General features: G+C 51.8%; 1 protein-coding gene across 1 annotated transcript; it reads right to left on the reverse strand.

Moving 5' to 3' along the window:
• Positions 1–498: 498 nt before the first annotated feature.
• On the reverse strand, positions 499–19,728 carry Ntrk1 (neurotrophic receptor tyrosine kinase 1). The gene is made up of 17 exons (XM_074047815.1): positions 19,472–19,728; positions 16,338–16,412; positions 16,000–16,071; positions 13,979–14,047; positions 13,070–13,221; positions 12,775–12,917; positions 9,882–10,014; positions 7,764–8,093; positions 7,326–7,343; positions 7,103–7,158; positions 6,735–6,837; positions 6,072–6,218; positions 5,571–5,701; positions 5,235–5,407; positions 2,658–2,898; positions 2,124–2,282; positions 499–869 (listed from the first exon to the last, which is right to left on the reverse strand). The coding sequence occupies exons 1-17, from the start codon at positions 19,678–19,680 to the stop codon at positions 684–686; spliced, it is 2,397 nt and encodes a 798-aa protein (XP_073903916.1). The 5' UTR covers positions 19,681–19,728; the 3' UTR covers positions 499–683.
• Positions 19,729–20,195: the final 467 nt, after the last annotated feature.

A 20,195-nucleotide genomic window follows, 5' to 3' on the forward strand; every position in this document is an offset into this window, starting at 1 on the left:
GGACAGAGTTATGATTGTCTTTAGGGAACAGCCACCTTGTCCAATCCCAGCCTTCAGACACTAATGGCCCTAGAAGAGGGACCAAGGGGAAGGAACAGGAGTCCCTCTCCCCTCTCTTGTCCACTTGTTTGACTGTGTGCTTGCTCCGTCTTTGGCACACCAGGACAAGGAAGACTCACCCCCACTGCTGCCATCAAATTCCCTAGGACACCTATTCCCCCTCCCCTGCCGCAGCAACTTCCTGAAAACAAAGTGCAGAGATAAGCCTTGAGGATCTAGGGGCCTCGGAGGGGAGGATCAGAGGCTGGACTGGAGACTGCCTCACCCCTGGGAGGGCAGGGACCACAGCCACGTGGTGGGGTGACAGCTGCATGGAGCAGGGGAAGCAGCTGAGAGGAACTAGAGTTCGGGAGGACCTCAGAGAGCAATTCCCCTACCTGAGTCCCACTGCCCCTTTCCCAGAGCGACGTCATCCCAAGAATTGGAAAGAGACACAACCAGGGATAATAAATATAATTGCTATGATGGAACCTGGCCTAAAGAAGAAGGAACATCCTCCATTCCCAGCCCCTATCTGTCCCCTCTGCATGCTGGGGGTGAGTTAGATGCTTTGAGATCACCCTGGGGCTGCTGCTGGGAGTTGAAGAGGTGACTGAGGCAGGCCCCAGCCCATGGGCCAGCCTCTAACCCAGGACATCCAGGTATACAGGAGGCGCCTGGGCCAAGGCTTGCAGCCGGTCATGCACATCCTTGATGCTGTGGCGCTGCTGGGGCTCTCGCTGCCAGCAGCCCCGCATAATGGCGTAGACCTCTGGTGGGCAGGCGCGCGGCCTCTCCAACTCACGTCCCTGCGTGATGCACTCGATTGCCTGGGGCCACCGGAGAGACAGGGGAAAGAGCACACTAGGCGGAGGCAGGAGAGCAAGGTTAGTCCAATGCTTCCAGGCTCATGCAGCCCCGCAAGACTGTGACATGCTCCCATGGCATATCTCACAACTGGTCTGGGCCTCTTGGCTGCCAATGCTTTAAATGTACCCAGTAAACCCCAAGATTCTTTTCTGCTCTGACATGGAAAAGTGGGACTGATTAAGGCTTGACTCTGGGAAGCCTGGATAGGATTGCTTCCAGCAGGCTGGAGTCAGACCCAGAGACTTGCCAGGTGGGATGAAGAAAGCAAGGACCAGAGCATTTGCAAAGTCCATCAGCTGTATATTAGGGGCCAAAAGGAGGAGGGGAAGGGTCGTTTTGCCACTAAACTCCAGAAGGAAAAAAAGAAAATAAAGCAGAATTGCAGTTAAAGACCTTGAAAAATGTCTGGCTTGCATTTTAAAGTTGAAGTTACCCCTACTTCCTTCTCCCTTCTGTGGGGACCTAGCTCCCCTGAAAAGAAACTACAGCAAGAAAGATCAAAGTTAGGATTGCTAGAGCAGCTAAGGAATCCAAAGATGGCAGGGAGATGAGTGGAGAAGGGACCTGGAGCTTCTTCACCCTTCTTCCCCCTCCCCATTAGAGGACTTGGGTTATGGGCGGCACTAATTCCATTCCTTCTCTCAGTGCTTGAGAAAATTAAAATCTATAACCCTCTCCCCCACCCAACCAGCCTCCAGGGAACAGACTGCATTAGGAGGAGAAATGGAAACTGACAGCTGTGAGCCAAGAGGGGGCTGGTGGAGCTACTCTGGGAGACAGAACACCTGGGGCCTATTCTGACCATGGCCAGCCAGGAGGGCAGGGGAGGGACAGGACTGTCCTTCTGAGAGTCTAACCTCCATTCTTCCTGCTGCAGTGTCAGACCCTCTTTCCCCTGCCTGTCCCTCTCACCCTGATAATGCCTACTAAGTCTATGAAATGCAGCCAGGGATGGGGGTCTGGACTCCACTGACAACATGCATTGAGGTTCCCCCAGGAGCCAGCTAGGCCCTGAGCTAAAGACAATAAATGAAGGAAGGGCTGGGAGAGAAAGAAAGGAAAAGAAGAAGGTTTGTGGGAAGAGAGTGAGAGAGAGCACAGTGTCTGCAGGTTGCTGGACTTCTAAGCAGTGGCCGGGCTGGGGGCTAGGGGTGGGCAGCAAGAAGGGGACCTGCGGAGACATGAAAGGCATGTATGACCCGGGAGGGGCTGACCTCAGTGTTGGAGAGCTGGTACCAGGGCTGCTTGCCATAGGTGAAGATCTCCCAGAGCACCACACCAAAGCTCCACACGTCACTCTCGGTGGTGAACTTGCGGTAGAGGATGCTCTCAGGTGGCATCCAGCGGATGGGCAGCATGGTGCGACCTCCCACCTGTGGGCAGGCAGGTGGGCAGGCGCTGGGTCACCTGCAGCAGGACCTGCATCTGGGGCAGGGCGTTCCCCTCAGTCCCTACCCCTACCCGCAACCCTTTCCAGCCCAGTCATCAGTGATATAGATGTGATGCTCCAGGCCAGAGCTAAGAGGGAAAACCAATGGTAATGTTTCTGTTCCAGATAGCAAAGGAGGCAGACCCTTCCCAAATGGAGGCTGAGGCATAGGAGAGAATTAAAAAACAGATCCCAAAAAGTCTCAGATCCCACACTGCCTGAGTAAGAGGAGGACACACTGGTGAGGGTGGGGACTTAATGGACGGGCATCCAGGGTGGCTGCAGTTTGGATGCTGGGGAAGAGGTTGGGGATCCTTACGCGGTAATAGTCAGTACTGTAGATGTCCCTGCTCATGCCAAAATCTCCAATCTTGACCACAAGTCCCTGACCCACCAGACAGTTTCGCGTGGCCAGATCCCGGTGCACGAAGTGCAGACTGGCCAAGTACACCATCCCTGCTGCAACCTGGCTAGCCACGGCCAGCAGCTGCCCAAGGCCCAGGGGGCCTGGAGCCACATCCTCCCTGCCAGCCAGCAGCTTGGCATCGGGCCCATGAGACCTGGGAAAGAGAGGAAGAAGGGATGGGCTGGGAGGACAGAACCCCGGGAACTGTGGAAGGTGATCCCCAAGCTGGGTATGATAAGGGGAGACTGTGCAGAAACAGGAAAAGGAAAGAACAGCAGTTTCTGGGTGGGCTGGAATGGGAAACAGAACAGGAGTGTCTACCTCCAGGGCTTCCACTAGAGAGACCCCAGATTTCCCACATCCATGACTTCCTCTCAGGCAGTTCCCTTGAACTTCAACCCCAGCACCTAGCTGCTCACTGTTCCCTACCTCTCTTACCATGGGCTCAGTCTAGTCCTTGCCAAGACCAGCTCAATTTTTCTCCTCAAAGTCTGACCCTGCCAAGCTCTGGGTCTGATTTCATAGTCTTCCATAATTCCACTATCTGCCACACCTTTGCTCTCAGTACCCTGCGTTTCTTGGACTCTTCCTCCCTTCCCTCTTCTTCCTCCCCACAGCACCAATCTAGGTCAGCTTCATCATCCATTCCCACTCCCCAATATCCCTCCTTCCTAGCTTCTGCCTGAGCAGATCACTTTGCTAGCAACAACCTTTCCTACTGCCAGCTTTCTCCCCATTCATTAAGTTTAGGTTTTTGTTAAACATCTCCAGAGGACCCAGCACCAGAGCCACGGTAAGAGAATAAGATGCCGATAAACAATAGCGTCATGCATAGAGCACTTGATGGGCTCTAGGGATGGAGATGGAAGAAGTCAGGGAAGGCTTCCAGGAGGGAGGAACATCTGTCTAATCTGATACCCAAGTACTGAGGAAAAGAAATGGGCAAGTAAGTTGAAAGAGGCCAAGGCAGGAGAGGATGAGGTGACCGGGAGGAAGGCCCAGGGTACCAGGCAGAGGGAACTGAAAATACAAAGGGCCAGAAGGCAAAAGAATCAAGGACCCCTCCTGTGGAAGTCTTCCAGACTCATTTAGGAGCAGTTATGATTCCCTCCTTTTCTCCCAGTGCTCTTTGCAGCATTTGCAGCCACTTCTCTCACATCTGGGGCCCCATTTGGTGGCATCTCCCTGGCTTGCACCAGGGAGCCTGCACCTCATCTGGTGAGAAAGGAGATGGGTTCTTCCATGTCCACCTCTTGGCTCTGGCTCCTCTGCTAATCCACCTCACCTCATCCTTGGCACTAGCTTCAACGGCCCCTACTCTAAGCCATCCAGTGGCCCCTGGAGTCCCCACAGTCAGCTTGGACTCACAGTCTCTCCTAGCTGAGTTCTCTGTGGCCATCACTCCCAGGGAGATGCCAGGGAACCAGACCATGAGCATCAGTGGCAGCCTCAGCAAGCTTTTTTACCCAGAACCACAGCCCCACACTGTCCCTCCTCCTGGCCAAAGAGTGAGGTCAGAGAGGAAAGCTGCTTAGTGGGGAGAAAGTCTTCTTTGTGATTAACCCTGCCCAGTCCTCACAGGGGGAAACTCCCAGGACAAGGACTAAGTTAAGGAAACCTGTGTGCATTGCAGCCAGGGCTTTACAGCAGGCTCTGCCTGGGGCTGAATCTCCCTCCACCTTCATTACCATGTGCTCACTTCACCTCCCTAAGCCTTATCTGTGAAACAAGCAATTTTTTTCCTTTTCTTTTCTTTTCTTCTTTTTCTTTTCTTCCTTTTTCTTTCTTTCCTTCCTTCTTTCTTTCTCTTTCTTTCTTCCCTCCCTCCCTCTCTCCGCCTCCTCCTCTTCCTTCCTCTCTCTCGTTCTCTCTCTCTCTTTCTCTCCTTTCAGTACTGGGATTTGAATTCAGGGCTTTGTGCTTACTAGGCAGGTGCTCTATTGCTTGAGTCACACCTCCAGCCTAGTCACATTTTTTGAAGTGAGTAAAACTATAAGCACAAATACATATATCAGAGTTGTGCTGTCCAAAGCCAATGAAATTAATTATGTGTAATGTTCTTCTAGTATAAATTGCCCTATATTCTTGGACACTATGAAAAATAAATATACAGTTATATTACTGTATATTGTATAAATACACATTTATATTACTGTATATTAAATATATTTATATTACTTATATATTATTGTACAAGATACATATGTACGAGCACACAGGACCATAATAAGGATGAACTGTAATGTATATGACAGTGCCTGGAGCATAGAGAGTGCATGATTAATTGCATTGTAGCCATCTTCATGGCCTCTTCTACAGGCCTGGCTTCCGTGTCCACACACAAATGCACACACACACCCTTGCAAAGGCCACCTACCCCTAAGCATTAGCTCATAGCCTCTGCTAGATCCACCTCCCTGACTACTGATACTCTGCTCTTTGCACGAATGAACCGTTCCCACATTCACAAACGTCCCCAGGTGCTCGTACCGAAGGAAGCGGTTTAGGTCCCCATGTCGCATATACTCAAAGATCATGAGCAGTGGGCGGCCCTCGGTGCACACCCCAAAGAAGCGCACAATATGCTGGTGCTGCAGCATGGTGAGCAGCTCAGCCTCACGCTGGAAGTCTTGCCGAGCACTCTCGGACACCTCCTTCAGTGCCTGGGGACAAGGACAGGGATAGGACTGAGGGGGGTGCCAGCCTCCCTACAACCCATTCTCAAGTCTCATTGGACTCAGGCATCCAGCCCCCTTGTCCCGACATCATGGTGCTCTGGAAAGTGGGACCCACACCAGCAGAACCCTGCTGAGGCCAGGGTCTCACCTTGACAGCCACCAGCATCTTGTCCTGCTCAGGCAGCAGATTGTGGCACTCAGCAAGGAAGACCTTCCCAAAGGCACCCTCGCCCAGCTCCCACTTGAGCACGATGTCCCGGCGCTTGATGTGATGGACACCTGGGAGGGGCTTGCAGGATCAGATGGCAGCCCCAGTCTGGGGTGGGATGGGGTAGTGGTAAGGGCAGAACTGGCTAGAGGGGCTGTGTGCTATACAAAGGCGCCCAGCCAAGGGGATGATGGAGACTGGAATCCAGCCCTCCCTCTTCCCCAAGCTCCATGTATGTATGGGGTTGCATCTGCACAGAGAAGACATGGTGAGGGAACTGGCACTGGCCAGGGGATACTCTCAACATGGGAAAGATGTGCTGTAGCTGATATCAGGATAGGAATGGGTGGGAGGGAGGAACTGGCAGCAGAGGCAATGGCCCAGAGGCTTCTTACACACACACACACACATCCTTGCCCTTGACACAGTGTAGCCCCTCACAGGCATCACTGAAGTATTGTGGATTCTCGATGATGTGGCCTTGGAGCCCCGAGCCTTTGCCCTCGGTAGGGGAAAGAGAGCTGCCACCCAATGTCATGAAATGCAGGGACATGGCCAGCCCGTCCTCTGGAGCCAGCACAGCCGGACCTGAGAAAGAGATACATGGAGGGAGTCAGAGCCCAGGCACCCACCTTGACCCTTGCTCACAGCTGCCTCCTTGTAGAGTACCAGGCCACTCCCACCTACTAACTTGCAGAGGAAAGACAGAGGAGCTAGGGAGTAAGACAGCAGGCAGGAGGAAGGGGAGGCAGCGGGGCCTCTCTCTGACTGGCTCCTGTCCAACCCCTGGCTTCATGGCAACAAAGAATCCCCCCACCCCCAACAGAGCCCAGACCTCCCAGACCCACTTAGTGTTTGACTACAATCCAGCCACCAATTAGCAGCTGCTACCACTGAAACTATCCCTGCACCAGCCCAACACAATCACACATACACTCACCCAGCCCCATAGCCAGGCCCTCAACTATACCCCAAACACACACACACACCCTAAAACTCCATGTGAGCACAGACTCTTCTGTACAGAAACAGTCAAGAAGAGCCAGTAGCAAACAGAGCCAGTAGGACAGACAGACAGCCCTCTGCAGACCCCCCCCCACTCACGGTTGATCCCAAACTTGCTTCTCTGTCCGCATTTGTTGAGCACAAGGAGTAGTGCAGAAAGGAAGAGACAGGCAAAGACAGCCAGGCCCACAGCCACTGAGACCTAGGGGTGGGGTCAGATCCAGAGACTTCTGTGCCCTCAGAACTCCTCAGAGCAAACCATTTCTTCATCCTTCAGGGAAGCCCGGGGCCAGGCCCTCAGACCTGCCACCTGTTCCCCCTTGGAAACCTATGCCTGGCTGTGAAGTTAGCTGACAAGAGCTCAAGCCATACTGGAGTGATCTCCCTGTTTTGCCCTGAAATGACATAAGATGAACCTCTTGCCCAGCCTCCTTATCCCAAGTCCTGCTTTTACTTCCCACACTCACCCCAAAAGGTGTTTCGTCCTTCTTTTCCACTGGGTCTCTGGACGTGCTGTTAGTGTCTGTGGAGACACAGGCAGGAAGGGTGAGCCTTGGCACACATTGTCTCCTCTAGCAGCTCCCCACCCTGATCCCATCTGACCTCGAGAGACCTGGTCAGCTGTACCCTTTGCCCCAGCTTCAGCTCTAGGGTCCAGGCATGACCTTCCCTCCAGCCCAGGCTACTCACCCACTGGCGAGAAGGAGACTGCAGCAGGAGGGAGGAGAGACAGCAGTCAGATGGAGGAGGAGAGCAGTGAGTCCCCTGCCCCTCTAGGACTCATCCCTTCAGGGGATGGGGGTGGGATAGGGATGGGGTGGCTGGGCCTCAAGGGAGAAGATGCATATAGCTCTTTTTCCAGCTGGGCTCTGATGCCCTGGTGCATGATTTTCTCTTTAGCCACCCTGAATAGATGGAATAGCTCAGGAGTTCAGAAGTCCTGGCTTGGGGAAGGAGCATAGAGGCCAGCACAGAGCCAGACACCAGCTCCTTTCTGTCCAGGACCAAGCACTCCAACTTCTGGGGTCAGGGTCATAGTAGGAAAGGGGTCTGTACTCCCTGGACACCTGGATCTCCACCCCAGGTGCAGCCCAGGAGTGGGGGCAGGGTTCAGGGTGGCTCTCGCACCAGGGATGGGGTCCTCAGGGTTGAACTCAAAAGGGTTGTCCATGAATGCAGCCATCATGGATGCGGAGACCTGGCCGTAAGGATTGACAGCCACTAGTGTGTAGTTCCCGTTGTTGACGTGGGTGGGCTGGTTGAGGCGAAGGCAGCCATGCCGTATAGTCTCATTGGTCAATGATGACTCCAGGAACTCAGTGAAGATGAAGCTGGTCTCATTGAGCATGGAGCCATTGAAGAGCCAGCGCAGGGAGGGTGCCGGCAGCCCGTCCACAGAGAAAGGGATGCACCAATGGTGCTGCCTCACTGCTGCACCCAAGTGCACAATGGCTGGGACTATGGGCAGAAAAAGCAACAGTAAGAGTCAGGGGACAGCTGAGGGAGAACAGGGGCAGAAGTAGAACCAGAAACCAGGCAGTAGGCCCAAGAAAAACAGATCAGCAGGCCCTAAGAAATTCACAAGGAAATTGACAGTAAATTTTAAATAAATCTGGCAGCAAGTGTACAAAATTCAGAGGCTTAAAGAATGTAAATGGCAGACCTAAAATCACAGCCCCAGAGAAGTGGGGTACCCATTTATGGCAATTAAACATGGAGTTTTTTTGGATAAGAGATTTAGAAAAATTAAATGTAAGCAACTTTAAGAAGATGGGATGGGAGACAAGCAAAAAGCATATATTGTATAGTTTTAAAAACCTTTTTGAGGGCTAAGGATATAGCCTGATGGTAAAGCACTTGCATAGCATGAATGAGACCCTTGGTTCCATCCCCAAAACTATAGGAAAAAAGAAAAACTTATTGGAAAGAGTCATGAGTTGGAAATGGATTCAACCCTGAAAAAGCAAAAGTTCCTCAATAATAGAAAAAAAGTACACATTGAAACATTATTCAGCAGTACATGAATGAACTGCAGCTACTTCTGTTAACATGGATGGATTTTACAAACTGGACACCAAAGTCTACATTCATAGAATTTCATTTATAAAATGTATAAACAAAACTTCTGGGCGTGATGGTGCATGACTATAATCCCAGCATTGAGAACGCTGAATCAGGAGATTTTACAGTTGGAAGCCAGGCTAGACTACATTGCAAGACCCAGTCCCAACAAAGATACATAAATAAAAATAACATTTTGTGCACATTTCTATGCTTATTTTGCAATAAAAGAAGAACAATGCTATAAAATAAAAGATCTAAGAGAATTTGCTGGTTGATCTAAAGAAATTAGGTAGATAACAAGAGTAAAGCACGACTCTTTAGGAGAGGAATTTCCCTGTTTGAAAACTAGAATGCAGCTCTTGGATTTTGATTTCTTTCACTGGAAGTCCAACTCCTAACTGTTCCACCCACAAAGTTCAGTTGGCAACAAATGTTGATCCAGGTTGGAAATTCAATGCTGGGGCTAGTAGAGATTGGCACCAGTTTTAAAGTGATTATTCCCAAACCTAAAATAAAATCCTAAATGAGCCGGGTGCTGGTGGCTCTCGCCTGTAATCCTAGCTACTCAGAGATCAGGAGGATCACTGTTTGAAGCCAGACCGGACTGGCTTCCGCAAGACCTTATCTTGAAAAACTCTTCGCAAAAATAGGGTTGGTGGAGTGGCTCAAGGTGAAGGCCCTGTGTTCAAGCCCCAGTACTAAAAAAAAAAAAAATCCTAAATGAAACAGAAAAATAAGCAAGTAAGTAAATAAATAAATAAATAAATAAATAACAGTAGAGTGCCTGTCTCTCGATCATAAAGTCCTGAATTCAAACTCCAGTATGGCTGAAATAAATAAATAAAATCAGGATGCAGGATGTGGGGCAAAAGCCTTAAAGGGAGTGCATGAGAGGCACCTCAGAGTTCTGGGAACAGCAGAGCAGCTGGCGTTGAAGGCCTCAGGTAGCAAGGCTTGGGCAGGGAGCCAGAAAAAAAATCCGTCTCCATCCCTCTGGCCTTGACTAGCCCCCAGGATATCCCCCAAAGGATCAAGTTTTCATGGGAATCTGGAAACAGCTGGGAGGGAGCAGCTGTGGATACACACACCCACCCTTTCCTCCAGCCCCTCACCCTACATCCTCTTTCCAGGGAAGAAATGAGTGGGTGTGGGTGCAGGAGCCCTCACGTCATGGGGACTCACAGGAGACGTTGACCTGGACAGAGATCTCAGCCCGGCCCACGTCATTCTCTGCCCAGCAGGTCACATTCTTCCTGTTGAGATCACTGGTGACATTGGTCAGGGTCAACTTCAGGGATGGCAGATCCCCAGATTTCTGCATCAGTAGAGAAATGAGGAGAAACCATCAGGAGAAACCAGGAGGGGCTTCAGTGACTTGGGGCTAAAGTCGGGGAGTTAGAGCTGTGTTTGGGCGTCCCCCACACCTGGGCTCCAGATTGAACAGAGAGGAGGGCTTGGGGAAGGGAAGGGATGGGACAGTGGTTGGGAGGGGATATAGCAAAGAATGACTTCCTTCTTTACAACTTGTTGGTAGATTATCTCCTGGATCACTTACTTAGTGACCTCAGAAATCTAAAGCATAAGATGTGAAGAAAAGGTGTAGGAGGATGAATATGGTGGAAATATTGTGTACTCATGTATGAAAACGGAAAAATGAGACCTATTGAAACTGTCCCAGGAAGGGGGGGCAGAGAGATAAAAGAGAATGATGGAGGGGGTGAATTCAACTATGATATATTGTAAGAACTTTGGTAAATGTCACAATGTACCCCCAGGACAACAATAATTAAAAAAAATTAAAATTCTGAAGATAGCACTTAAAAATCTAAAGCATAACCAATAACCTCAAAGTAGGCACAAAATACCCCAAACCAAAATTACAGCCACTTATCTGAACAGCTAAACAGACGTCATGAATCCCAGTTCATACAGTGCTCATTTGAGAACCAAGGAGAACTTTGCCACTTTGGTCATTCTTGTTTCACACACAGTTCTAACAAACTTTGGCTCAGCCAAAGGAAGGTCAGAAATAAAGAAATGGAGACTGGGCATGGTGAATTATGCCTGTCATCCCAGCTACTCAGGAGGCAGAAATCAGGAAGATCCAAGTTCTAGGCCAGCCCAGGCAAAAAAGTTAACCAGACTCTATCTCAACCAACAAGCCAGTCTTAGTGGCAAGTGCCTGTGGTCTCAGCTACTTGGGAAGCATAGGAGGGAAGATCAGCACCAGGCAAAAACATGAGACTGTATTGGAAAGATAACTAAAGCAAAAATGGGCTGGGGGCGTGGCTCAAGTGATATAGCACCTGTCCAGCGAGGCTCTGAGTTAACCCACCCAACACACAAAATAAATAAATAAATAAATAAATAAAAATAACAGAGAGAGGGAGAGAGAGAGAGAGAGAGAGAGAGAGAGAGAGAGAGAGATTGCTGATAACAGGTAGCAGTTGGAAGCAAACGCATTGCTGTCATTGGCAGATGAAGACAGTGAGTGACGTAAAAGAGGAGGGTGAATCATCATCAAATGATTAAATCAGATTCAGATTCTCTTCCCAAGAAACCGTGGACGTGTCGTATGTAAATTCTATGACCTTCAGACAATTCCTAATCTTGATAAACTATGTTTGTTCTGGTTTGTTTTATAACTGAAGAAGTAGACAAAATTTTTTCACATTTTGAAAGCTATTTTTGTAAAATGATGAAAATAAAGGAGGTAGTGGGTGAATTTCATTTACGTGGAAATTTCATAAATGTGGAACTCCTTAAGTACATGCAAGGAGAGGTGCAGTTTCTGTGGGTTTCACCAGAATCATTGAGTTCAAAGACTTCAGAAGAGCTCCCGGTCTTTTGTGCAAGCTGGTTCAGGCCACCTCATGGGGCAGCCCTGTCCTGCCCTCGGTTCCTTAAGCTATCCCCTTCTTCTCCCACCCTGGGATCTGGGTGTCCCAATTACATGGTCCTTTACTTTCCTAACCAGCCTCTTTTTCCTTCCATGTAACCCAGTTATGGTGTGATTTTTCTGTAGGAAGTTTTTAGGCAGCACAGGTGTTATCAAACATGTAAATTTCTCAAAAAGAAAGTAAAAATGTGGAACTTCCCAGAACAGACACCTTATCCCCTTTCCATTACTCACTCTCAGGAACCTTGAACTCTGAAGTGGAAGAAACCACTCGGGGCCATGGTCCATCTACCATGTCAGGAACCCCTGCTCAAGGCTCCAGCAGTTCCTTCATGTCTCATGTACCTCTAACAGTTATGGAGTTGACTCTCCTTCCAAAGCAAAGGCCCCCAAACGTCATCCCATTGGTCCATACCCTGGTCCCTTGATGTGCACTTAAGACAGGAGTGAGGCCAGCCCCTTGTCAGAGCCTAGTGACCTTGTGAACAAATCCTCTTGAGTTAGCTGTGGCTACTCACAGCTGCCCATGGCCAGCCTAGGGACAGAGGCAAGGCCTGGGATGGTGCCCAGAGACATGTCTGGAAAGCAGATAGAGGTCAGAGAATGCCCGAGGCAGACAGAACATCAGAAGGCCATCATGTCCACCTCCTCAATTGCAGATAAGAAAACCAAAGTGCAAGCAGATTAAGGGATTTTTTTTTTCTGAAAGTCACTCTAATTCATAATTAGTGAAAGAGCTGGAACCAGACCTGTGCCGCCTTTGTAATGTGTTCATCACACACCCAAGAAATGCTGCTTTCAGAATCTCCAGGAGAAGACTACAAAGGCTCCTGAGAACCGGTCCTGGATATGAAGCCACAGATATGGCACCCCTTCCCTGGGCCTCAGTTTCCTTATCTAGAAAGGGTGGTCTATTGGGTTGCTCCTAGATCTAACATGTGAACTGTGACACCTCCCCCTCTTGCAGTCAGCGCTGTGTTCCCAGAGAAGGGCCCTAGGATCTAGTTGGTCCAACAGAGCTTTGGGTTCCTGCTGGGCCAGTGTCTGCCCTGAGGTTTTGTGTGTGCCCTGGGCTGCTCCTTTCTCAACCTCCATGTGCTCCTTATCCATTTTGTTGTCTCTCTTTCCCTGTCTTTGTCTCTCATGGACAGGGATAGGGGCTTCTGAGTTTCTCACCATCACTGTGGCTGTACCCTCCAGCTCAGTAAGGATCCAGCCGGCCTGCTGCAGGGCCCGCCCCTCCACGTGGCACTGCAGCAATACGTCATCTCCTACTTCCACAGTGGTATTGGGCATCTGGACCCTCAGCAAGGGCACACCTGGCCACACAGGATGCCAGAGAAGTGTTAGCTAAACATGGCCTCAGAACCGCACCCAGGACATGCTCTCTCCCTCTCCCTCCTCAATTACCCCTGAGTGGGGGTGTAGGTAGCCCTCTTTCCCAGCCCCTGGCAGCACCTCTAACACCTACCGCAGCTGGTGTTGTGCCTGAGGGCAAGGAGCTGGTCCCTGGGCCCAGAACACTGCAGCCTCTGCGCACCCACTCCACCTAGTCCCTCCTCTTCCCAGCGCAGCAGCCAGTACAAGGCACAGGAACAGTGCAGAGGGTTTCCAGACAGGTCCCTGGCAGATATGGGGGACACTAAGAGAGTCAGGAAGAGGCAGGCATAGGGCCTGTTAAGCCAGGGGGGTGCAGTGTAGGAAGGTGGCAGGAAGGAGGGTCTAGGGTGAAGGGTTAGGGGTGCAGGACAGACTCCTCTGTCACAGACCCAGTAATGAGACTTTAGTTACTAAAATAAACACAGAAAGTTGAAGACAGCCAGCTGAGGGCTACATAGGGTTCCATATCCCAGTTCCTAGAGTGACAAGCCAAGAAAAGTCCCTCAGCATGGTGACAAGGAGGGAAGGGCAGGGCCTCTGGTAGTGACCCTTAAATGGGCCTCATTTGCCCACAAAGCACACGTGGACTACGGCTGACCCACCCCTCCCAAGTGTGTGGTGCACTGGGAATGGGGGCAGATATGCCCTGTGCATATGTGGTGGTGGATCTGTGGTCAACACAGCTGGTACCCTGGAATAACACGAGCCCCAAACCTCAGGGCACACACAGTCAGCCATCCAGTCCAGCTCCCTAGCCCAGCCCAGCCCCAACACCCCAGCACAGCATACCCTACAGCCCGTGGTCTTACAGCCTCTATTTTGATGAGGTCACTTGGCATGCACAGTCCCCAGTCTCAGCTCAGACAAACACCTGTCCCCAAAGAGACACCCACTGCCCACACTTGCCCTTTCCAGGCATAGTGACGTACCCATCACAGAGACACAAGTGCACATGGGATCACAGAGGACTCACACTTGCCCTGGGAGCCCCCATACTCACAGCTCCTGTAAGGAGAGGCCCTGCAGGGTTTTCCAGGAGAGAGACTCCAGAGCATTGGAGGACAGATTCCTGCAGAAGTGACAGACCCTGAGCCCCCGACCTCAACCACACGGGGTGAGGGAGGAGTCGGAAGTTGACATCTGTTGCCCAGTCCCCAACCCAGGCAACTAGAACAAGCCCTGGAGAGCAGGGCATGTTGGAGTCAGGGGTCTGAGCAGGTACACATTTTTTAGTCAACTCTTCTCCCTGGGACAACAAGGGTTAACCCCACTTAACCCTCTCCCCAGACCCCAGGGAAGGGGATCTAAGGGAACAGCCGGTTGGTCCCCCTCCCCCATCTTTCAGCCCCAGCTGGCAAAGTGCTGAGGCCACAGCTGGGACAAGGGGCTCCATCTGCGCTCCCCCCACAGAGTAGAAAGGGAAGAGTGAGGCTCCTATGCTTCTTTGCCCCCTGCAGGACGATGACAAGAATGCCAAAGTACTTCCTCAGGTTCCCTCCTCCTTATTCCTGACCCTCCACAGAGACTAAGGAACTTCAGGAAGGAAAAGACCCCACGGTCACAGCTCCCTAGTTACAGAGATGGCAAAAGTGAATCCAGCCAGGGATCCAGGAGCTGCACTTCCTGTGACAGCTCTGAGGCGCCTACCCTTACCCCTCTCCTTGTCCAGCCATCCTAGAATTTGTGGGGGCTGGGTTGAGGTAGCATCATCACACAAGAAACGCTACCACTTTGGATTAGAGCTGGGTGTGAGTTCTGTCCTGCCACTTGCAGTTGTGTGACCTCAACCCAAAAACTTAACGTCTCTGATTCTCAGAACTGTCATCTATAAACAAGGAAAGCACTGGTTTGTTGCGAGGGTGATTGTAAAGAATCACTGACATAAGAATTGTGAAATGTCACAGGGTGCTGGTGGCTCACGCCTATAATCTTAGCCACTCAGGAGGTAGAGATCAGGAGGACTGCATTTCAAAGCAAATCCTCCTATTTGTCTGGGGCAAATAGACCCTATGTCGGGAAAAAAAAAATACAAAACAGGGCTGGTGGAGCAGCTCAAGTGATAGACAGCATGCCTAGTAAGCCTAGCAAACCTAGCTCCAGTATCAGCAAAAAAAAAAATTGTGAAATGTCATTGAGTACCTTTTTTTTTTTTTTTCAATATTGGGGTTTGAACTCAGGGCATACACCTTGAGCCATTCTGCCAGCCCTGTTTTGTGTTGAGTTTTTTCAAAATAGGGTCTCATGAACTATTTGCAGAGGCTGGCTTCAAACATGATCCTCCTGATCTCTGCCTCCTGAGTAGCTAGGATTACAGGCGTGAGCCACTGGCCCCTAAGTACACATTTAGTAGGTGATGTAATAGTGTTTCAAACAAACAAAAGTGGTTGTTGGTGGTGTTGTTAAATCTCTGAATCCAGCAGAGAGTTCAACTTCATGAACAACGGCCCCCCCACTCTTCCCCTCTCTCCCCCTACTTATGGTGGGAGGAGGAGCTGAGCCTCAGAAGACCAAGAGGGGGTGCCAGGGACTACAAGGGTCTCTCCTGTCCACTCCATGTTCCACTCTGTCTTCTACAGAACAGGTAGCTGTGACTCTCAGGAACAGGGAGGGTGACAAGTTATCCCTGCTCTCAGGCTAGCCCAGAGGACAGCTTAGTGTTTCCCCACCAGGAAGGCTGGGAGATGGAATTCTGGCCAAAACCCAGGAGTCCTTCTCCTACCCTTGCTCCCTTTGGACTGGACTGAGCATCTGAACTTCAGGCAGAAAGACCAGTAAGGAACCCATGACAAGTGTCCCTGAAGCAAGGAAATGAGACAGCAAAGACCTCTAGCCAGAAACCATGAGGGCCCATGGCACTGCCATGCCTGAGGTAGAGGAGAATCCACCCCAGGAATGGGAAGACATTTCCCTGACCTGGCTGGGACTCTCCTCAAAACAGTTCCCTGGGGAGGGCCAAGCACATGAGCGGCCCAAGTCTGGGGGTCCTTCCCACCTCCCACCCTGCCCAGCCTGACCACTCACAGGCGACTGAGTCGAGTTGTGAAATGGAAGGCATCGGGCGCCACAAAACGGAGGCCACTCTTCACGATGGTGCTGGGGAAGTATGGGAGAACTCTGAGCCCCTGCCGTCTCTACCCATCCCAGCCCCAAGTCCTCAGTGCTGAGCCCTGCACACCTCCACACCCCCTTAGTCTCTGCAGCACTCCTGGACCCCTAAGACCTCTGAGTATCCTGAACTTCCCCAACCCCCCTTCTCCGCCTCTCAGGTCCTCTCAAGCCCTAGGACCCTTGAGTCCCCCCACACACACTTTGGTTCTGATTTCTGCCCAGTCCCACCCCACACATCCTCGGCCCCTCACAGGTTTCTCAGCTCCCCCAGGCCCTGCAGGTCACTGAGCTCCAGGCGCTGCAGATGCTGCTGGTTCTCCACGTAGCTGTAGGGAGAAGGGATGGTAATCCAGAGGTCAGGCTCACACTTGAGGTCACCCCCCATGCACACCACCACTCCACCTCCTCAGTTACACATGTGCCTATCACACACAGACCTGCCTATATACATACACAGGCACAGGTATGGGTGCACACACACACACACATGCATACATATGCAGAGACACACCTCCTCACAAGTTACACATGCACACGCAAGCATGCATCACGCATATGCCAACTCCCACACACCTCTTACACCATACAGCCATCTGAGCATGTGCACACACACACACAGAGGCATAAACATATGCACAGAGATGCTCCTGCTCACACACACGCACATGCAGGAACACACATGTGCACACACATGGACAAACATAGGCAAAGCTCACACATACCTCTTACATGCAGACATATACACGTATGTCAGAATGTGCATGCACACATTCATAAATGCACACCAGTCCATTCTCAGCTCGGTGCTCTGCTTGTACTGCAGGTGTCCCCTGCATGAGTTCAGTGGGGGGGGAAGTCCAGCTAAAACACTGGCTTCCAAAAAGGGCCAAGGTTCATCAATGCCACTGCCCCACCCAGTGCAGAACACCCTGTGGTCATGCAAGTGTACTTCCAAACACACCTGCTTGAGGGGAGCACTATCTGGGTTCACTCACACAGACACAAACACACCCCGCCCTGTCTGCTCCCTCAAAGCCTCTGGCCCCTCCCCACAATCAGGCAGCAATCCCTACTCCCCCTACATCCCAAGATTTTGCAGAGCAAGCAAGTAGTGTACAGGCTGTCAGTCAGGGACCCCCGGCCCCTCTCTGCCCCACAAGGGACTGAGGGGGTAGTGAAAGGATAGAGTCAGAGAGCGAGCATGGGGTGGGGAGGAAAGACAGGGACTGGCTGGCCTACATGGTGCCTGACATGGGAAGGCTGATGGGGTGGCAAAAAGAGGGCAAAAAAAACAAAGAGTGAAACAGACACAGGGAAAAAGAAACTGACAGGAAGAGACAGGCAAAGAGAAAGACAGATAAGAAAAGGGAGACAGATAGATAAGGACAGAGAGCCAGAGAAAGAAAGATAGGGAGATGAAAAAGAAAGAAGAGCAAGTGAGCATTGGGGATAGAGATGGCTGACTGCTGGCCTGCCAAGCTTCTGGATCTGGCATGCTGGGGAGTTCCTGAGAATTCACTCCCCTGCAGGGGCATGTCTGTGTTCCCCTCCCCAGCCTACCCCCACACACCCGGGCCCCTGACTCACTGCCAGTTCTCAGAACCCTCCCCCTCTACTTTCCGACCTTCCCTAATAAGTAAGGGAAACAGGAGCAGCCCAAGTGGCCCCTCCAACCCCTTCCTACCAGCCTTGGCCCCAACAGGACAGCCAGGTGTCACATCCTCAGTCCCCTGAGGCATAGGGAGTAGCATCTAGTGACTTGGAGAGAGAACAGGCCCCTGTTCTGCTCACCCTCCAGCCCCTGCTCAGGGACCCAGGGAGATGGTAAGAACGCGAGGTCACCCGGGTGTTTGCGAGCTGTCAGGCAGCGTGCTCAAAGCTGCCTCATTCGTTTGGATTCATAATCAATCTGTCTATTCGAGTCCATTATCTCCTTGTTAGCTCTGTGGGTGAGGGAGGAGGGAGGGGACTATGGAGGAGTAGATGGAGGGGATCAGGCTGCTGCCCCACCCAAGGGAACATCTCAGCTCTCCACCCTGCAGGCCTCCTAGTCCCCAGCCCTGGCCTGTCCACTCCTCCTATCCCTGGGCTGGACTCACTGGGGCTTGGAAAGGAGCTAAGAAATGAGAACACTGATGGGAAGCCTAGACCCTGGTTTGAAGGCCCAGGGTGATGAATGGACAGCACTGGGGGTGACAGCCTCATCTCATGCCCCCTCCCAACATGCAGAAACCTAGGCCTAGACCAAGACAAGGCCATCTCCTCTCTTTCTGGTCTCCCTAGGGCCATTAGAGAGAGAGATATTGAGTACCTTCCCGTTAATTACCACAAGATGCCAGAGTAAGTCAGTGCCAATTATTGCAGGCTGCTCGAGTAACTTCCAGACAGTGATTACCACCCCCACCCCTGCCACCTTGGACTCCTAGCCTGTCATTCCTTCAGGCCAGGGTTCCCGGTTCACCCTCTAAGCCCAGACCACGGGCAGGGGATTTTCTAGCAGTTCCTTCCCTCTTCTAGAAATCTTGCTGGCCCTATCACCTACACAGAATACTCAAGTATTTTCCAGCAGCCACCATGTGATGCTTGCATACCTCTAAGCCAGTTCTCACAGTGTACTCCCATAGGTTTTGCCAGCTGCTAAAAAGTACTTGAGTGTTTGGTAAGGAATTATTGCAGAATGTCAGAGTACTGCTGAATGCTGGATGTTCCTTCTAGATTAGGACCTGGAAGGAGGGAGAATCTCAGCAAGAGCCCTGACTTCCTGAGCCAAGAATGGAGACAAGGGTGGAAAGGGCAATGGGAGCGGAGCGAAAGAAGACAGGAGTAGGAGGGGAGTCCCACTTCCCAAATCAAAGCCTTGGGGATAAGCTACCATGGAAATGGGGAAAGAGATGAACCACCAAGCTAACCACCTCCCACCAATTTCAGATCAATTCCAAGTCCAGGGGAAGAGCAAGGCTCTTCCTGGTCAAGGAAAGGGTTGGAGGCTGGCTTTCCCCTAGAAAAGGGAAAAGACAGTAAGGGTGACACACTGAGGTGTTCTCCGCAGTTAACCATCCCCTCCATGGGACAGAGTTTGGCCCCGGGCTGAGCCCCAGAAAGCTGCCTCTAGACGGCTTACTGTTTCAGACCTGATTCACTGAGATTTCCCTCTTGTTCTGCCCCAAGCCAGCGCCCCAGCGACATCCAGACAGTGACCAGAGGGCTTGCTGGGGCGGTGACTGCAGCAGCAGCAACGGAGAATGCCTGGGCACCTCTGAAGGCTGCGTGGTGCCAGCCTTGCCGCGCCCGCCTCGCCTGACCCAACAAGCCAGCGGCGAGTGCGCGCCCTCGGGGCAGGGCTATGCCCTTCTGTCCCGCGTCCTCTCGCCCAACGGACACTCACAGCTCTGTCAGGTTCTCAGCACCCAGCAGTTGTCGGAGACTATTCAGGGTCCCAGCCCTGGTGCAGCGCAGCCCCGAGGAACCAAAGGGGCAGCAGACATCGGGACAGGATGCAGCGCCTGCAGATGCCAGCATCAGCCAAACCAGCAGGCTGCCTGGCACCGAAGCCCGGCAGTGCCCAAGCTGCCAGTGCTGTTGGCTTTGCTGCATCGCGGCAGCGCCCGCCTTGCTCCGGCCGGGCGGCCGTCTGTGCGCTCCCAGCTGCTGCTGCCTGGGCTCCCGCAACATGTGCGCTGGGCGGTGTTAAAGACCCGGCCGCCAGGAAAGGGTGGAGCCAGTGGTCCCCGCCCGGCCCCGCCCCTCCGGCTTCAGCCCCGCCCCTCTTCCCGAAGCCCCCAACTCTGCCCCCTACCCTTTCAGGGGTGGCCCCAGTGCCATCTTTCTCCCCTAATATTCCCGCACCTCCAGGAGACGTGGAGGGGACGCAGCAGAACGCCTCAGACATGTCTTCTGGAGCTGGGGGAACTGGGAAGTTGATACGCTATTTCTTCCAAAGTAAAACAGCTGCATTTTTTAATTGGGGGAGAAGGGGAGATGATTGAGCCGGGAAAAGGTTGCAGTTCAGGTCATCCTAGCCATTCCTCGGCCTCACGATGCACTTGCCTGGGGGAGTATGCATGTCATTTGGGATAAATTTGGTGAAACACTCTTTGAACTCTAGTAAG

The sequence above is a fragment of the Castor canadensis genome, chromosome 11 (assembly GCF_047511655.1).
Source record: "Castor canadensis chromosome 11, mCasCan1.hap1v2, whole genome shotgun sequence".
Lineage (NCBI taxonomy): Eukaryota > Metazoa > Chordata > Mammalia > Rodentia > Castoridae > Castor > Castor canadensis.

Excerpts from the sequence above, each read along its gene's own strand:
- Ntrk1 (XM_074047815.1), bottom strand. The coding sequence starts at position 19,680 with ATGCAGCAAAGCCAACAGCACTGGCAGCTTGGGCACTGCCGGGCTTCG. Across the intron at positions 16,413-19,471 it reads GCTGAGAACCTGACAGAGCT|CTACGTGGAGAACCAGCAGC; the intron begins GTGAGTGTCCGT and ends TTCTCCCTACAG. Across the intron at positions 13,222-13,978 it reads GGCCTCTCCTTACAGGAGCT|GGACCTGTCTGGAAACCCTC; the intron begins GTGAGTATGGGG and ends CATATCTGCCAG.